The sequence below is a fragment of the Eleutherodactylus coqui genome, chromosome 4 (assembly GCF_035609145.1).
Source record: "Eleutherodactylus coqui strain aEleCoq1 chromosome 4, aEleCoq1.hap1, whole genome shotgun sequence".
Classification (NCBI taxonomy): domain Eukaryota; kingdom Metazoa; phylum Chordata; class Amphibia; order Anura; family Eleutherodactylidae; genus Eleutherodactylus; species Eleutherodactylus coqui.
Window position 1 is genome coordinate 260,283,953 of NC_089840.1, and position 16,255 is coordinate 260,300,207.

A 16,255-nucleotide genomic window follows, 5' to 3' on the forward strand; every position below is an offset into this window, starting at 1 on the left:
CTGCTTCGACATCTCCTGTGGTGTATGGACTAATTGGTCAACAGGGAGCTGTTTTTCTGACCGGCCAATCAGCCATTCTCGAAAGTGTATTTATTCTGGTCATGCCACTACTTGGGCACTGGTTATCCTCATGTGTGCATGCATGCTGTGCAGAATTCTGTTTGTTTGTCTGGGTCTAGTTATGTCCATGTCTTGTCTATTCTTTCATTATCTGAAAAGATGTCAGATGCCTGTGTCCTGTCTAATCTCTTCCCCCGCCATCCGATGGGTTGTCGGGCACCTGAACCAGTTTGTGTCTGTCTCCTCAATCCAAAGGGTTGTTGGATGCCTGATTCCTGTCCAGTCTGGTCCCCCTTTATCCAGTGGGTTGTCAGATGTATGAAGCATGTCCTGTCTGTTCCCTCTGTCCAATGGGTTGTCAGACACCTGTACCCTGTCCTGTCTGACGTGTTTGGTGTGCACTATGTACCTGTGGCTATTAATTGTGTTATTTTCCCCTTTGTCTACCTCTTTTAGAGTCTCCATTTATTATACATTCGTCCCTATAGCCATCTAGGGACAGATTAGGTCCTCAATATTTGAGACATGGGGCTGTCCCTATCGGGGTGACCTTCCTGCTTTTAGGCAGGGTCTCCCAAGCCAAAGTTGGTAATAGATAGCTTTCTCACTTCTTTACCGTTTTTGAACCCTTTTCTGTTCCCCACGTTTTGGTGTTATAATAAATGTATATGTTGATCCATTATGAGCATTAAGTACGTCATGGTTTGATGTGTTGCTGACATCCACAAGGGGCGCCATATTTGCACCCTGCAAGAAAGTAATATATGCATGACATCATAATGGGTGTCAGACAGGAGAATTGTGAACCAGGGGCTAGCAGCAGCAATACATCATGAAAGCTTGCAGGATGTGTGTACATCGCTAAATAAAACCGATTTTCAAGAACTGTGGTGTTGATAGCCTATCCATAAGGAGCTTTTACACATTCACAGAAACATTCATTTGTTTGATCATCTACTTGTATGAAACTGCACTGATCATCTAATGAACACTCATTCATATTTGCATTTTTTGTGCAGCCGAAAAAATTATCATTGTCGGCAACACCTTTTTCCCGTGTGAATGGGAGATGTGCTGCTGACATAGATTAAACTGTATGGGCACAAACGATTGTCAGTACAATTGTTTATAGCCCATACATTCTGAATCAGCCAGGTAAACTAAATCTCATTGATCAGTGCTCTTTACATGGCTCAGATCAAGCTGTGTAAAAGGACACTAAGGTCTCTTTCACACAGGTCCTGCGATTTTCGGCCGCCCTAATCACGGCCGAAAATCCCATGAATGAGAGGCAGCTGCGACCAAGTCGGGGCTGCATCTCCCATTTTCTCGCCCATTTAGATGCCCAGGTGGGGTGTGTATACGCTGCAGCCCGGAATACCGTCGGCCGTGCAGAGAAAGTTCAGCTCTGCTAAATTCCCTCCTCCTCCCCTCCCCTTCTCTGACCCTTGCCGGCTGCTGATAAAGGGAGGGAGAGGGAGCTTAGCAGAGCTAGTGTGCTAAACTCCCTCCCCCTCTCACTGGCTGCTGGCAATAGGAGGGGGCAGGACGGGGCAGGGGCTTAGCAGTACTAGTTGTGCTACAGTCCCTCCCCCTCTTGCTGGCTGTCGACAATGGGAGGGGGCGGGACGGGGTGGGAGCTTAACAGAGCTAGTCATGCTACACTCACTCCCCAGCCTATGGGAGCTGCTGGGAGGGACTTAGGAACACAAACCACTGCTAAACTCTATCCCCCTTTCATTTTGTAATGGTTCTCATAGGCTCCCATAGGAGTCTATGGGTACGGCCGGTGTATTCCCGCAAAAGATGGGACAAGACCTATCTTTTCCAGCCAATGTGAAAGTGGCCAGCCGGAATGCGCTCCGTAAGCGCTATTTTTTTCTAGGCGGTCGATTTTATGCACCGGAAAATCACCTATGTGAACAAATGCATTGGACTCCAATGCTCAGATGGTTGCGATTTTCAGACGACATTTTATCGTGGCAAAATCGCCGTGATAAAACGCCCATATCAAAACCAGCCTTAGGTTGATATTCAACTACCACCACCAATGCCAATTAGCTGACTGAAAGTTCCCCTTTATCTACCTAGGCATAGTGCCATACACATAATATTGATCACACCACGCTCAATCATGAAGCATAAATCTGCAGCAAGTATTCAATATTATTCTACAAATGTTTGGACCTTCACTGATAGTTCCATTTTTTTTTTTATGTTTAAGATATTGATTGACCGATTTCTGAGAGTCCACAGAAATACCTCTTCAGGGGCAAAAGAGATGTCACTGCTGTGGGAGGAGCCATTGTGCAGTTTGGTAGAAAGTACTGTATACTGGATAAGCTGAAAGCAGCCATCAGGACCTGTGATGACGTCACCGTGATGTGATCAACTGTGTGGGTGGAGTCAAGGATCACATAACCAGGGGCTGATCACTTTATCCATGAGTCTGCTGAGCTGGTGATGTCTGGAAATCAGCATGGCTGTGTGTGTGGGATGTGTGTGAATTTAGGATGCATGTGGTAGAGCTGTGTGTGTAATGTGTGTGAATCAGGATGGATGTAGTAGAACTGTGTGTGTGGGGATCATAATGGATGTACCATGTAGCACAGCTGTGTGGCACATCGTGCCACCAGAAACACTGCTGCTATAATTTCCTAATAATTACTAGTCAACTGTTATATGGAATAGCTGTGCCTGCACTAGAGAGAACAGTGCAGACACACCTGGAGCTCCCTCAACTGCTATGCAATTAGCTAGCTGAAGACGGATTTATCAGGACTGTTTTCTCTACTTCCCAAGTGTCCCTCTTTTTGACCGAAGTCCCTATGTCCTTCCTTGTACTAATATTTACAAGCATTCAAATATATAGACATGGATGGAAAAATGGATCTGCCATACAATCGGCCAATGAGTTGTGAGCTATGCGGTCTTCACCTAGCTGCAAAACTGAGGAGGGGTTTTGTACGAAAAATGCACATAATGGGCTGAATAAAACCTATTGTGATAATGCTTAGAAATGCTTACTCTGTATATTATATTTAAACAGTGCAGCTACTCCTTAAACATTGATGATCGGAGCCCCAGAACCTCCATCGATCAGCGGAATGATTTGGCCGTGATGCCACTGTTTGGCAGGAAGCTGCCCTATTGCACCCCGCTCACGATAGTGGTGGTTTAAGCATTAATGCTATGAGTCAGTAGCTACCATTTATGTATCTCCTATCACTTTCAGAGTTCTATGTTAATCACAGCTGTCATTCCTTTGTCTTGAACATCTCAAGACCGGCTTGAAATTTGCAAAGTAAGACCAATATAGCAAGGAGTAAGAACAGTCAGTGGTGTTAAGCCAATTTTACGAGAGAGTTCATTACTTTTCATTAAGCTTCATTAACACCATCCAGTTTTAATAGGTGATTAATTAATGGCTAATTTATTAATGGCAGCTCACATTGCTTAACCTTGTACTCAGCAATTTTTCTCAGATGGTAAAGAGGGAGTTCCAGCTATGAAAAATCAAAGCCCCATCCATTACTTCTAAGTCACATGCAGTATAGAGGTCCAGGAAATTAAAGGATTTTTTTCAGGGGCCTCAATCTGGAGAGATCATTGCTGATTTTCTTTCACTAAGGCCATATTTACACAGGTGAGTGCGACATAGGAAAACCTGACCCACATCGCACTCGATTTTTCTGCAATTTTCAGACATTTCGTCATTAAAAACTCCCAATTTACATGGGTGGAGGCTGCCCATGGCATGGTTAATGGGGAGTGGGAAGGAAGGGGTTAACAAGGCCAGATAAGGGGGAGGGAGGAGTTTAGAAGACCAAGGAGAACGAGGAAGTCTCACCCTCTCATCCTATGGGAAGTTATAGTGATGGTATGGTATGGTTAATTTTAGTAATTAAAGAAGGGGATGGGGGAATGTGTTGTATTTTCATGGCAGCGTCGGATTGGGGTGGTCCTTGAAGTCGTCATAAAAATGGGGTGGGGGGAAGGCAGGGACTGGATAGTCAGTTCCCCCTCCCCCTTTGATTAGAGGTTAGTGGTGGGTTTGTCGCCTCTTGGCTCTGACAGGCGGAGTTCTTGCAGAGATGGTGGAGTGTCTAGTCTTGCAAAGGCTAGTGGGTTTCCGAGTCAGGAGGTGGGTGGCTGGAGGCAATCGGTGATATTGGGTCTCCAGAGTCAGTTGGAGGCATTTTGGATATTTCCCTAAAATGGTGAGGCAACAGATTTTTGGGGGGCTCCAAGGACTTTCCCTCTTTGGTGGGGATTGTCAAATATTATGGTTGAGTTGCGTCAATGATATGTTAATTCTCTGTAAATTTGTGTAATGAAATGGCTGCTGCAGCCAAATTATCCAAAAAGATAATTGGTGTCTGTGGTTATCTGGGCATGTGATGGGAGATTGGCAGAGGTCTCAATGTTTTAAGGCGACAGCTGGGAACGACTTTGTTATACCCGAGACATGCAAGTGAAAAGAATTGCATGTTTCCAATAGTTAAAATGGTAAAGATGCATTGCACGTCGCATATCACATGGCATGTGAGTGCAATTCCTTTTTTTTCACATGCCCAGAAGAGATCACGGGTGATTCTTGAACAAGAATTGCCCAAAAATAGGACATGCTGTGATTTTTCGATCTCAGAGTCTCAGTCTGAGAGAAAAATTGCTCATGTGTATAAGCCTATTGGAATCAGTGGGTTCTTTTCCCATGCGAGTTCCATCCATATCGCAATCGAGCAGAACTGGTGTGCCAAAATCGCCCATATCAATTCACCCTTCGGACTTATGCACATGGTCATATTATGGCTCTGTATAACCTCTGAGTTGTACTAAGCCATATTAGGGCACCCATAGGCATCTGTAAAGTCCTACTGTATGCTCCATTAGATGCCTCATTATAGAGCTGTTGTCCACTAAAGGCATTGCTTTTAGACCTAAATGAGACTCTGCGCCCCTGTACAACCGCCTACACAAGGCTCTGCTGTGTGCATGAGGCCCAATGCATAACATGCAAAACTGTATATTATTAAGAAAGCAATAGGTTCCCAACAGTCAGAATGAACTGCTTTGTCCCAATTGATGTGTTATTTAAAGTGATTGTCTTATGATAGTCATTGGTGGCATATTGCAATATATATTGCACTAAAAGGCAGTCTGCCCGTATTCTGATAGAGCAGAATACAGCAAGATAGCAGCATACCCACCCCAGAACAGCTTAGTGAATTAAGGCTGTACCAGGACCTAATGTATAACATAAATACAGCAACAGAACAGGCTCATTGAATAAATAATGCACCAGAACCAAGCTCCTAACATAAATACAGCACCAGAACCAAGCTAAGTACATGAATACAATACCAGAACCAAGCATATAACAAATATAGCACAAAAATGAAGACCATAACATAAACATAACCCCAGAATCAAGTTCATAACCTAAATACAGTTACAGAACTAAACTCAGTACACAAATACAATACCAGAACTTAGCATATGACATAAATATAGCACCAGAATGAAGATGATGGCATAAATACAGCCCCAGAATCAAGTTCATAACCTAAATATGTAAAATTGGTACATAAATACAATACCAGAACCAAGCACATAACATAAATACAGCACCAGAACCAAACTCAAAGCAAATATGGCTAAAAAAATCGAGTCCATAACCTAAATACTGTCACAGAACTAAACTCAGTACATAAATACAATAGCAGAAGCTAGCATATAACATAAATATAGCACCAGAATGAAGATCATGGCATAAATATAGTAAAAAAATTAAATTGATACATAAATACGATACCAGAACCAAGCACATAACATAAATACAGCACCAGAACCAAACTCAAAGCAAATATGGCTAAAAAAATCAAGTCCATAACCTAAATACTGTCACAGAACTAGGACATTGTGCTGCAGGGGCACCGATAGGCTGACAGCGACACCTCAGAACATCAGAGGCCTGTTGCTACCCCTACAAGTTGCTGTCCAGCGCCCTGTTGACTGCAAGGGTTGCAGGTAGCTAAGGCCGGCCATGCCTGCACCACCCCATCAGGACCCGCACTTTGTTTTACTTAGAGTTTTCCTTTCATTTTGAACAATTCAATCTAGCATTAAAAATGTATACTTTTATTTGTGTGGAGGGGCACTGTAAGTGGGCGCTAGCTGGTGCGTTGGGCACTGCGCAGGTCCAGGGACGTGATCCAGGAACAGTAGTAGGTAGTACTCATTCTTGCTGTATGTACTGTACATAAACATTAACGTTACCTGGGTAGGGCAAAGGCTTGATGCACATTGCTGCTGGTCTTTCATCCCTTGGGGGTATGTACACCACAGCAGAGCACAAGGAACTTCTTCTGCTTTGCATTAACCAAAATTAGGGTTGAAGTAAAAGAATACCTGAAAGCTTTTTCAGGGTGCCTTCGCACTTGTGAGAAAAGCTCGCCTTTTTGGAGCGATGCGGGTGAAAACGCAGAATTATGAAGCCAATGATTTGCGATGTTTTCACTCATGTGGCTTTCAAAAAAAATTGCGGCATGTCCAAAGATGCAATATTTCCGTGATTCTATTATGGCAAAATGATGATCACCAGTGTGAAGGAACCCTCAGGCTCCTCTTTTTGGGGATGCATTTCCAAAAAACTGTATAAAAATGCAAAAGCACGTACAAGCCCCTGCATAGAAATAGATGCTCCTTACATATTGAATACTTGTTTCATTTAATATGTTTGCAAAGGGTTAATGGTCTTACTGACAGTTCTGTTTTTCTGGTGTTCTCTGCCTTAAGAACTTGGCGGAAATTCTGCACTTGCAGAAGAATGGAGCTAGTAAAGGGATCCCTGGAGGGAGAGTTGAAATCTGTGATCCTTGGGTCTCTGTATTGTGAACAAAGGCTTCCTCTGTGGATATTGTTAGAAGAGGCCGGATAATGGCTGATGATATAACTCACCTGCTGGAGGAATGATTAAATAATCAGACCCTCTCCTTTTTGGTCATTCCAGAACGGAATAAGAGAATGTACGGATAGAATCACTAGAGAAAAATGGAGCATTTCATTGTCTGTGAAGAAATATAAGCAATATTTTACCTTTTTCTATATTATTGTTCATTTTATTTCTTCATTGTAATTTATGTATAATCGTTCAATGTACAATATCTATCTATCTATCTATCTATCTCATATCTATCTATCTATCTATCTATCTATCTATCTATCTGTCTTATATCTATCTATCTATGTATCCATCTTTCTGTCTATGTATCTATCTATGTCACATCTCTATCTATCTATGTCATAGCTAGTATCTATCTATTTATCTCATATCTATCTCATATCTATCTATCTATCTATCTATCTATCTATCTATCTATCTATCTATCTCATATCTATCTATCTATCTATCTATCTCATATCTATCTATCTATCTATCTATCTATCTATCTATCTATCTATCTATCTATCTATCCATCTCATATCTATCTATCATTCTCATATCTATCTATCTATCTATCTATCTATCTATCTCCTATCTATCTGTCTATCTATCTATCTCATATCTATCTATCTATTTATCTCATATCTATCTCATATCTATCTATCTTTCTCATATCTATCTATCTATGTATCTCTCTATCTCACATCTATCTATCTATCCATATATCTCATATCTATCTATCTATCTATCTATCTATCTATCTATCTATCTATCTATCTATCTATCTCATATCTGTCTATCTATCTCATATCTATCTATTTATCTATCTATTATCTATCTATCTCATATCTATCTATCTATCTACGTATCTCTGTATCTCATATCTATCTATCTATCTTTCTCATATCTATCTATCTATCTATCTATCTATCTACGTATCTCTCTATCTCACATCTATCCATATATCTCATATCTATCTATCTATCTATCTATCTATCTCATATCTATCTATCTATCTATCTATCTATCTATCTATCTATCTATCTATCTATCTCATATCTATCGATCTCACATCTATCTATCTATCTATCTCACATCTATCTATCTATCTATCTCATATCTATCTATCTATCTATCTCATATCTATCTATCTATCTATCTATCTATCTCATATCTATCTATCTGCGTATCTCTCTATCTCACATCTATCTATCCATATATCTCATATCTATCTATCTATCTATCCATATATCTCATATCTATCTATCTATCTCATATCTATCTATCTATCTCATATCTATCTATCTATCTCATATCTATCTATCCATCTATCTCATATCTATCTATCTATCTATCTATCTATCTATCTCATATCTATCTATCCATCTATCTATCTATCTCATATCTATCTATCTATCCATATATCTCATATCTATCTATCTATCTATCTATCTATCTATCTATCTATCTATCTATCTATCTATCTATCTATCTATCTATCTATCTATCTCATATCTATCTATCCATCTATCTATCTCATATCTATCTATCCATCTATCTATCTCATATCTATCTATCCATCTATCTATCTCATATCTATCTATCCATCTATGTATGTATGTATGTATGTATCTATGTATCTATCTATGTATGTATGTATTAAATGACATAATTTTACAAATTACATTAAATCACAAATCGGGGCAGGTACATTATATTAGGAGCTCCATATGGCGGTGTTCCCCTAGTAATGATGCCTCTTCTGTAGTCTATGTATGTAATTCTATAGTACTTGGAGTTCTGTGGGATGAACACTACTGTAGATAATATTTACAGTTTATTAATTCAGATTTTATTCTCCTTGTAGTGAACTTGGATCATTTCCAGATTCTCCGGGCCATTGGTAAGGGAAGCTTTGGCAAGGTAAGAACTTTTTTCTTCTTCTTGAGAGCATAAAACACATAAGCCGAGTCCTCGGGGTGACTTTGCAGCTTTGACAGCACTGTAAACTGCTCTGAACCTGAGCTCACTATGCAGGTTTTCCAACAGACTTTGTGTTAGTTGTAAGGTCCGGGACAAAGAATAGGATTATTATAATTATTTGTTGTATGTTTTATATCTGCACTATTTTATACAATGTATTATCTTATTGTGGAGATGACAAAATCTGATGTTATGATTAATATTCAATTTTCAATTTGTCTTATTGATTTCATCACTGTTTTGATGTATGGTATTTGATATTTAGTATTTGACAATTTGTGTTCTTTTAAGTTGTAATCCACTCTGCCTTGGCCCGGTCATTTAGGCTGTATTCAAGTCTGTACCAGGGGCTCCATTCCAGCACATGAAATGCCAAACGAAACAGTTGTGCAAGCAGGACTATTTCATCTGGTAAAGATGCAGGAAGCAGATAGCTCCGTTTTCAATGTAGTGGCCAAACATGGTACTGCAGTCTAAGTTCCCATTGAAATGGTCTGACTTGGCCTGCAATTTGCCTTAAGGGTGGCATCACATGGCCTTCTTTGTGCACGTTTTTTAACACGCGAAATTTGCAGAAGCTAAACACAGAGAATAGAACCCATTGATTTCAATGGGTTTGTTCTCATAGCTGCGTTTTGCATGCGCATTTGGTGCACATGAAAAAAAGTAGGACCTGCTCTATTTTCCTGGCTTTAATAGACAAACAATTCCATGGAAAGGGTGTGTCACATGCATGTGTGAAGTGGCCTTGCACCCATGGCCACTGCCAATGCTGGTCAGGTTGTACACCGGGCTGGAAGAGGAGACTGGAGGTAGATCATGGTAAAATAGTATGTGCCTCTGGTTCTCTCTTCAGCTTCCAGTCACTTTCCTCCATCGTTCCAGTGTGCTTTTCTGCTCTGGCACTGCCCAACTGCTCTCTGCCAAGGATGAATAGCGCCGCAGCTGAATAGAAATTTCTGCGCTGAAGACATGGGGCCCCTTTGAGGATGGGTGCCCTTGGCATTTGCCCAGTTTGCCTCCTACCCACCTAATGCCTGCCCTATATGGTATAAAGCAACCTCATTGGCTATTCACACATTGGAGGGGACTTAGTGATTTATACAGGAGAGTGTTGTGTACATGCTCTGTGCAGGGATCATTGTGCAGGGAGAGGAGGAGGTGAGTTGTGACCATTATATGTTGTGACTTGTGGATCCTATGTTATTTATATATACCGCATTTCCCCAATATTTCAAGTCCTCCCCAGAAAATAAGCCACAGCTATACTAGATTTAAAAAAAAATAGACATACTCACCTAGCCGCGACATCCCGGTGCCTCGTGCTGGTCTCCGGTGCTGCGTCAGGCTGCCGTGTCCTCTGCGCTGACAGCATTCTCTTCATGGTAACGGGGCTTTGAATATCATGAGCACCACTGGCTTAGGCAATCAGAGACGGCGCTCGATCATTCCCAGCCATTCAGTGAATTACATCACTAAATGGCTGTGATTGGTTCATCCAGCACCGGCTCTGATTGGCTGAGCCAGTGGTGCTCATGATGCAATCACAGCACTAGCTTGCTGGGAGCTGGGTATTTAAAGCCCCGTTACCAGGAAGAGAATACTGTCAGCACCGAGGACACGGCAGCCTGCCACAGTACTGGAGACCAGCGCAAGGCATCGGGACGCCATCGGCTAGGTAAGTATAAGACACCCACAAAAATAAGACACTGTGGCTCTTTTGGGGCAAAAATTAATATAAGACAGTGTCTTATTTTTGGGGAAACGTGGTAGGTGGTACCTTTCCTTGCAATCCTCCCTGTGATGATAATGGATTGTCTACTGAAAATAGTTCTCTATAGAACAAAAAGTATATCTGACTATTAATACACTTGATGCTCAGTGTGAAATATGCAGAATTTAAAGACATATTTTAATGTAAATTTTACCCCAACTCGAAGCTGTGTGATGGTAGAGCCCACATCTAATTGGATGCATGCACACGTCTCTTCAGGCATTGTACTTTTGCTCTGAGCGAGAGGACAAAATTATAGCAATACCTTTATGTAACTATGTATTATGCAAGAGATTGTAGAGATATATTCCCATTAGGTTATGCAGGTGCCTCGGTGGAACGAAAATAAGTTACTCGTTCCAACCTTTAGACTTTATATTCGCGTTAAAGGTTTTATACATGGCGGTTTGTTGGCTTTCATTTAGACTTTACAGACATTACTCTTCTTAGTATTATGAAGCAGAGGCCAGTTTGTCTTCTATTTACACCGGACGCTGTACAGTTAGGCTTCTTTTACACTGAACGATAGTGTTTTTTTATCAAGACTGCGATGTGTTGCGCAATGTTCCGGACGTTCCTCACCCTGAACATTCTAAAGACTCCCGTTGTCACCCTCATCCATTCCAGACTCCACTATTGCAACTCTCTGCCAATCAACCTTCCTCTCACCAGGCTCTCCCCTCTCCAATCCATACTAAATGCAGCAGCTAGGCTAATCTTCCTATCCAGCTGCTTCTCAAACGCTTCCGCGCTATACCAGTCACTGCACTGGCTGCCCATGTATCACAGAACTCAATTTAAACTCAACACCCTTACCTACAGAGAATCATACTATGGCACTGCATCACCGTACATCGCCTCCCTCCTGTCCATACATCACCCATCCCGCGTGCTCCTCTCTGCCAACACAGTAAGACTAGACGTCCCCTAATACGAACCTCACATGCTCGCCTCCAGGACTTCACCAGAGCAGCACCGACCCTATGGAACGCTCTACCCCAAGACATCCGGACAATCCCTGATGCACTGAGTTTCAGACGTGCCCTAAAGACCCACCTCGTCAAAGAAGCATACCAACTTTCCTACTTTAGTTCTCGCCCTCAATGGACACCCTCCTGCACACTCCCTGCGCCACATCTCCTGTGCCACCCACCCTGCCCTGATTGAGCTCCTCCATGCATCAAAGCGCTGCGGAATAACTTGGTGCTATACAAATAAAGATTATTATAATTATGTTCCTGCGGATGCAAGGCGTTTTTATATTAAGACCACCTCGCATCACTTCGGAGAAGTAGCGTCCTGGAGTGTTTTCCATTGTTTTCAATGTGTAGACCTCGCATTGCACTCGGGTACACCTGGCAGGCGGTGTGATGCTGCCGCCAGCCTCATTGAAAACAGTGGGCGATGCCATGTGTTTCGAGAGAATGCCCAAAGATAGGTCACGCTATGATTTTTTCCCATATGAGAAACAATTGCTCTAGTGTATCGCTCCATTCAAAAGAATTGGGGTCTCGCAATGCACAAATCTCACACGATTTTCTTGGCCATGTGAAAGCGACCTTACACGCACGTGTGTGATCTGGCATTGCGAGCACATAAATTACATTACTATGCTCTGACATGCGCGTATCAGCCTGATTATTGCCATCTCCAAACCTTGTTCATGCGCAGATACACTCCGTTGCGCCCAGTGTATTTGCGCATGCGCTTGTCTGTCGAAGTCCTAAACATTCCGGTGCATTTATTACTGGTCTTGTGCCTGAATTCTGGCGTACGTTGCTCCTTTTTTTTTAAAAAATGTCACACAATTTGGTGCAATCTCACTCCAGTAGCTGGGTGTTGTACAAAGTGCTCCACATGTCTGTTGCTACTGTTGGCCATTTTATCGTTCATCACGACCCTCGGCGACCCTAAAGGCGAACTCCCTCCATGTTTTTCGGTTTGCGCTGCTTCTTTCAGTTGCGTGATATCCATGCCAGTATCAGTTTTGACAGTATGAAGCCATCATGTTCTTTGGCAGCTGGGACTTCTTTCTTTCCCCATCTCTAGAAATGTTTAAAAAGGCAACACATTTATCAACATTATGCAACATTTGATACATTTGTCACGTTTCAAAATAGGAGAAGCGGAAAAAAGTATAGCAGAGAATCCTCTGATGATAAAGTCCCCCCATTGTATTTGCTTTGCTGCAACCCGTTTTGGTCTATTTGTAGGACAAAGTAACAAAATATGTAACAGAATTTAACGTGACAGCGTTCTCTTGTTGCCATGGTTACATTAACCAGCTTTGAGCTGTGTAAAATTATTTATAAATCTATTCATGGTCTCTGGAAAGTCAAAAATTGAAGTTTTGCACCAAAAAGGTGAAATTATTTGGATGGAACAATAGGGCAGAATTACTGATACTGTGTCTAATAGTTAGACAGTGCAAATTTAGATCAGACAGTCTTAACCCTTTCCAATCCACTGTCTGACGTCTAAAGACATTCTGATTGAAGGCTGTACAGCTCCGATGTCGGAAGACGTCCGGCAGGGTATTCTTACTGTAGATTACTGGCCGCTCTGTTGTCAGGGCCTCTCCAGCTATCCCATACCGCAGTACTGGCTCTAGCCAGCAGATGGCACCATTGTATAATTGCAGAAAGAGAAAGCCCCCTAGGAAACTCTGAATCCAAAATTGGATTGCAAAGGGTTAAAATGTGCCAGATTCGTTACAGTAGCTCATGCTGGATGATAAATATGGCACATCTTTAGACACCTTTGTGTATCTTTATACAGTCTATTAGTTGGCTTAGTTTATGCCGGTTTTTGCACCGGGGTTTTGGCGCAATCTTAATCGCATGATATTGCACTTTGGCCATGCCCTCTACACTCCCTTGTCATAAGGCCATGACCCTTTTTAGGATAGAGTGAAAAAAGTGTCTAAAACACATCATACATTTGGTGCAAGGCATATAAACTGGTCAGAAAATCTGGCACATGCCTCTTAATAAATTTAGCGCATCTTTGGACAATCCGTGTGCTAGAAATGCAACCAGCTCAATACATAGTGGCCCAGTGAGCAGGTGATCGGTGGGGGTCCCAGGAGACAGACCACGTCCAATCAGCTATTGATGATCTATCCTGAGGATAGGCAATCAATTATTTAGAGCTACATAGTAACATAGTATGTTGGGATGAATCTAGACAATGTCCATCTAGTTCAACTCCCCCTTGTTGATCCAGAGGAAGGCAAAAAACCCCAATGAGGCAGAAGCCAATTAGCCCTGGGCAAGGATAGCTCCTCCTCAGATTCGTCATGGAAATTTGCCGCCTGAGGCTTTGTTCATATTGTTTTAAGAGTCTCATATCCATGTTGGATTTTTTAGATGTACACTATCCTATCAAAGGTATTGGACACCTGAGCAAGAATCAAATGTATTTATTTCCATATGTTAATACGCCTCCTTTGGTCCTAATGACATTGGATACTCCCTGTGGCGTACTTTCTTCTAACATTTGATAGACTTCAGCTGTTTTTTCCCTCCATTCATCCTACAAACATCCAGTGAGTTCTCTCAAAAAAGATGCATTGAGCTGTCTACAATGGTGCAAGGAGCATCATCATTGGAAAGTTGAGCAATGGAAGAACTTTCTATGGACTGGCGAATCGCTCTACTCTATCTTCAAATCAGATGGACGTACCTGGGTGTGTAGGATACCTGGGAACACCTTTTGCCTCAGAGTGTGTTGTGCCAACAGTTACGTACAGCAGAAGTTCTGTTATGGTCTGGGGGTGTATTATGTGGCATAGTCTTGGTTCATTGGTTGTAGTGGCAAGAACCATGAACACGGAGGTGGACCTTGACATTCTAGACAATAATGTGCTGCAGACAATGTGACAATACTCTGGGAATGGGCGGCCATACTTCCAACAAGACAACGCATCTTGTCACAAATCCAACAATGTTTTACGTTGGTCTGAGGTTATGGATGTTCCCCGATTGGACTAACCTGCACAGAGTCACAACCTGAACCCTACTGAACATCTTTGGGATGAACTGGTCCTTTGGGTTAGAAAATATAAAGAGCGTTCATCTTCTTTGAGAGAACTCACCAGAAATTTGCAGGAGGAATAGAGGGAAGTACCAGCTGGAATGTATCAGATGTTAGTAGATAGTATGTAATAATATTTACGGCAAAAAGAGTCATAAGGGCACAAGGAGGCTCCACTAAGTATCCTTAGTCAACCACATAAAGAATTATTCCTTTTTTTCCACAAAGCTCTGTAAACGGGGCCTTACCCAGCATTCATATTTTTACAGAACTCTACTTTTAAACTCCTAATTGAATTTCCAAATACATATTTTTAGCCTCCCCATAAACAATGTATTCAGCAAGTTACAAATACAGGTAAATAAGAGCTAAATGATAGGTATAAAAGGCAACCACACCATATGATTTAGTGAAATTATAAGGTGTACTACAATGCCATAGAAATGTAACTACCTCGCTGTGGGCTAGCAGTGATTCAATATTGAATATAATTGAGTGCACTGTGATTACGGAATACATTGACTAAGTATTACTATCTATAATTCATTTAGCAAATTGAATTACACATTATAATGCTGAAGAGAAATTCTGCTCTTATGAATCATTGTATGTTTACAGCACCGTCTCTTCTCAGACACAATGTTTACGTGGCGTGTGCTCGGAACCATCCAGAGCGTTTCGCACCTTGCCGGAAAAAGAAAAACATTATGATTAAAGTAATACATTTCCATTTCTTCTTTAGATGGGTTGGATGTATATTTTAAGATTATAGTTGGCTTTAGGAGCAATTATTTAAGCCTGCGAGGCAGAACCCGTTGATTTTTATTGTATAGTGTGTTCTAAATTTTCATTTTCGAGAACTTTTTGTTGGTGGCTCAATAGTAAAGCTATGGGAGTGCAGAAGTAGCAGACCCTCAAGTAAGATAGGGCCATTATTTTAATGGTGGGGGGCGGGGTGGGCCTGTTACAGATTCAAGTTATGGCTCTACTGAACTCAACTGTTCAATATAAATTTAATGTAATAAATCTGAGTTTACATTTGGACATCTGGATCACCACTCTCTAAGTAACCACCAGTTGGTGATCAACAGTGTGGGATGCTATGGGGAACCACATAGTTGTGCTGAGTCCTCCAGTGCATGCGCAGCTTTCTACTTAAAGAAGGATGCCAAGAGAGAGACACCAGGCCTCTATGAAGTCCATATGCCTTAAAGGGAACTTTTACTAATTTAGTTCAGGTTAAACTATTTCTACCTAGGGAACAGTAACATAGTATGTAAGGCTGAAAAAGACATATTCCACCCAATTCAGCTTATTACCCCCCCCCCCCCCCCACACACACACACACACACCCAATGTTGATCCATAGGAAAGAGAAAAAAACACAATGAGACAGAAGCCAACTTTACCCATTTAAGGGAAAAAAATCCTTCCCCACTTTAATCTGGCAATCAGAA

The 16,255-nt window shown here is 41.6% G+C and overlaps 1 protein-coding gene across 1 annotated transcript in view; it reads left to right on the plus strand.

Moving 5' to 3' along the window:
* STK32C (serine/threonine kinase 32C) overlaps window positions 1–16,255 on the plus strand; it is a 272,100-nt gene that overhangs the window by 138,261 nt on the left and 117,584 nt on the right. Inside the window, exon 2 of the mRNA XM_066598847.1 lies at window positions 8,874–8,929. Coding sequence (XP_066454944.1) covers window positions 8,874–8,929 — 56 coding nt within the window. The remainder of the gene's footprint in view (window positions 1–8,873; window positions 8,930–16,255) is intronic.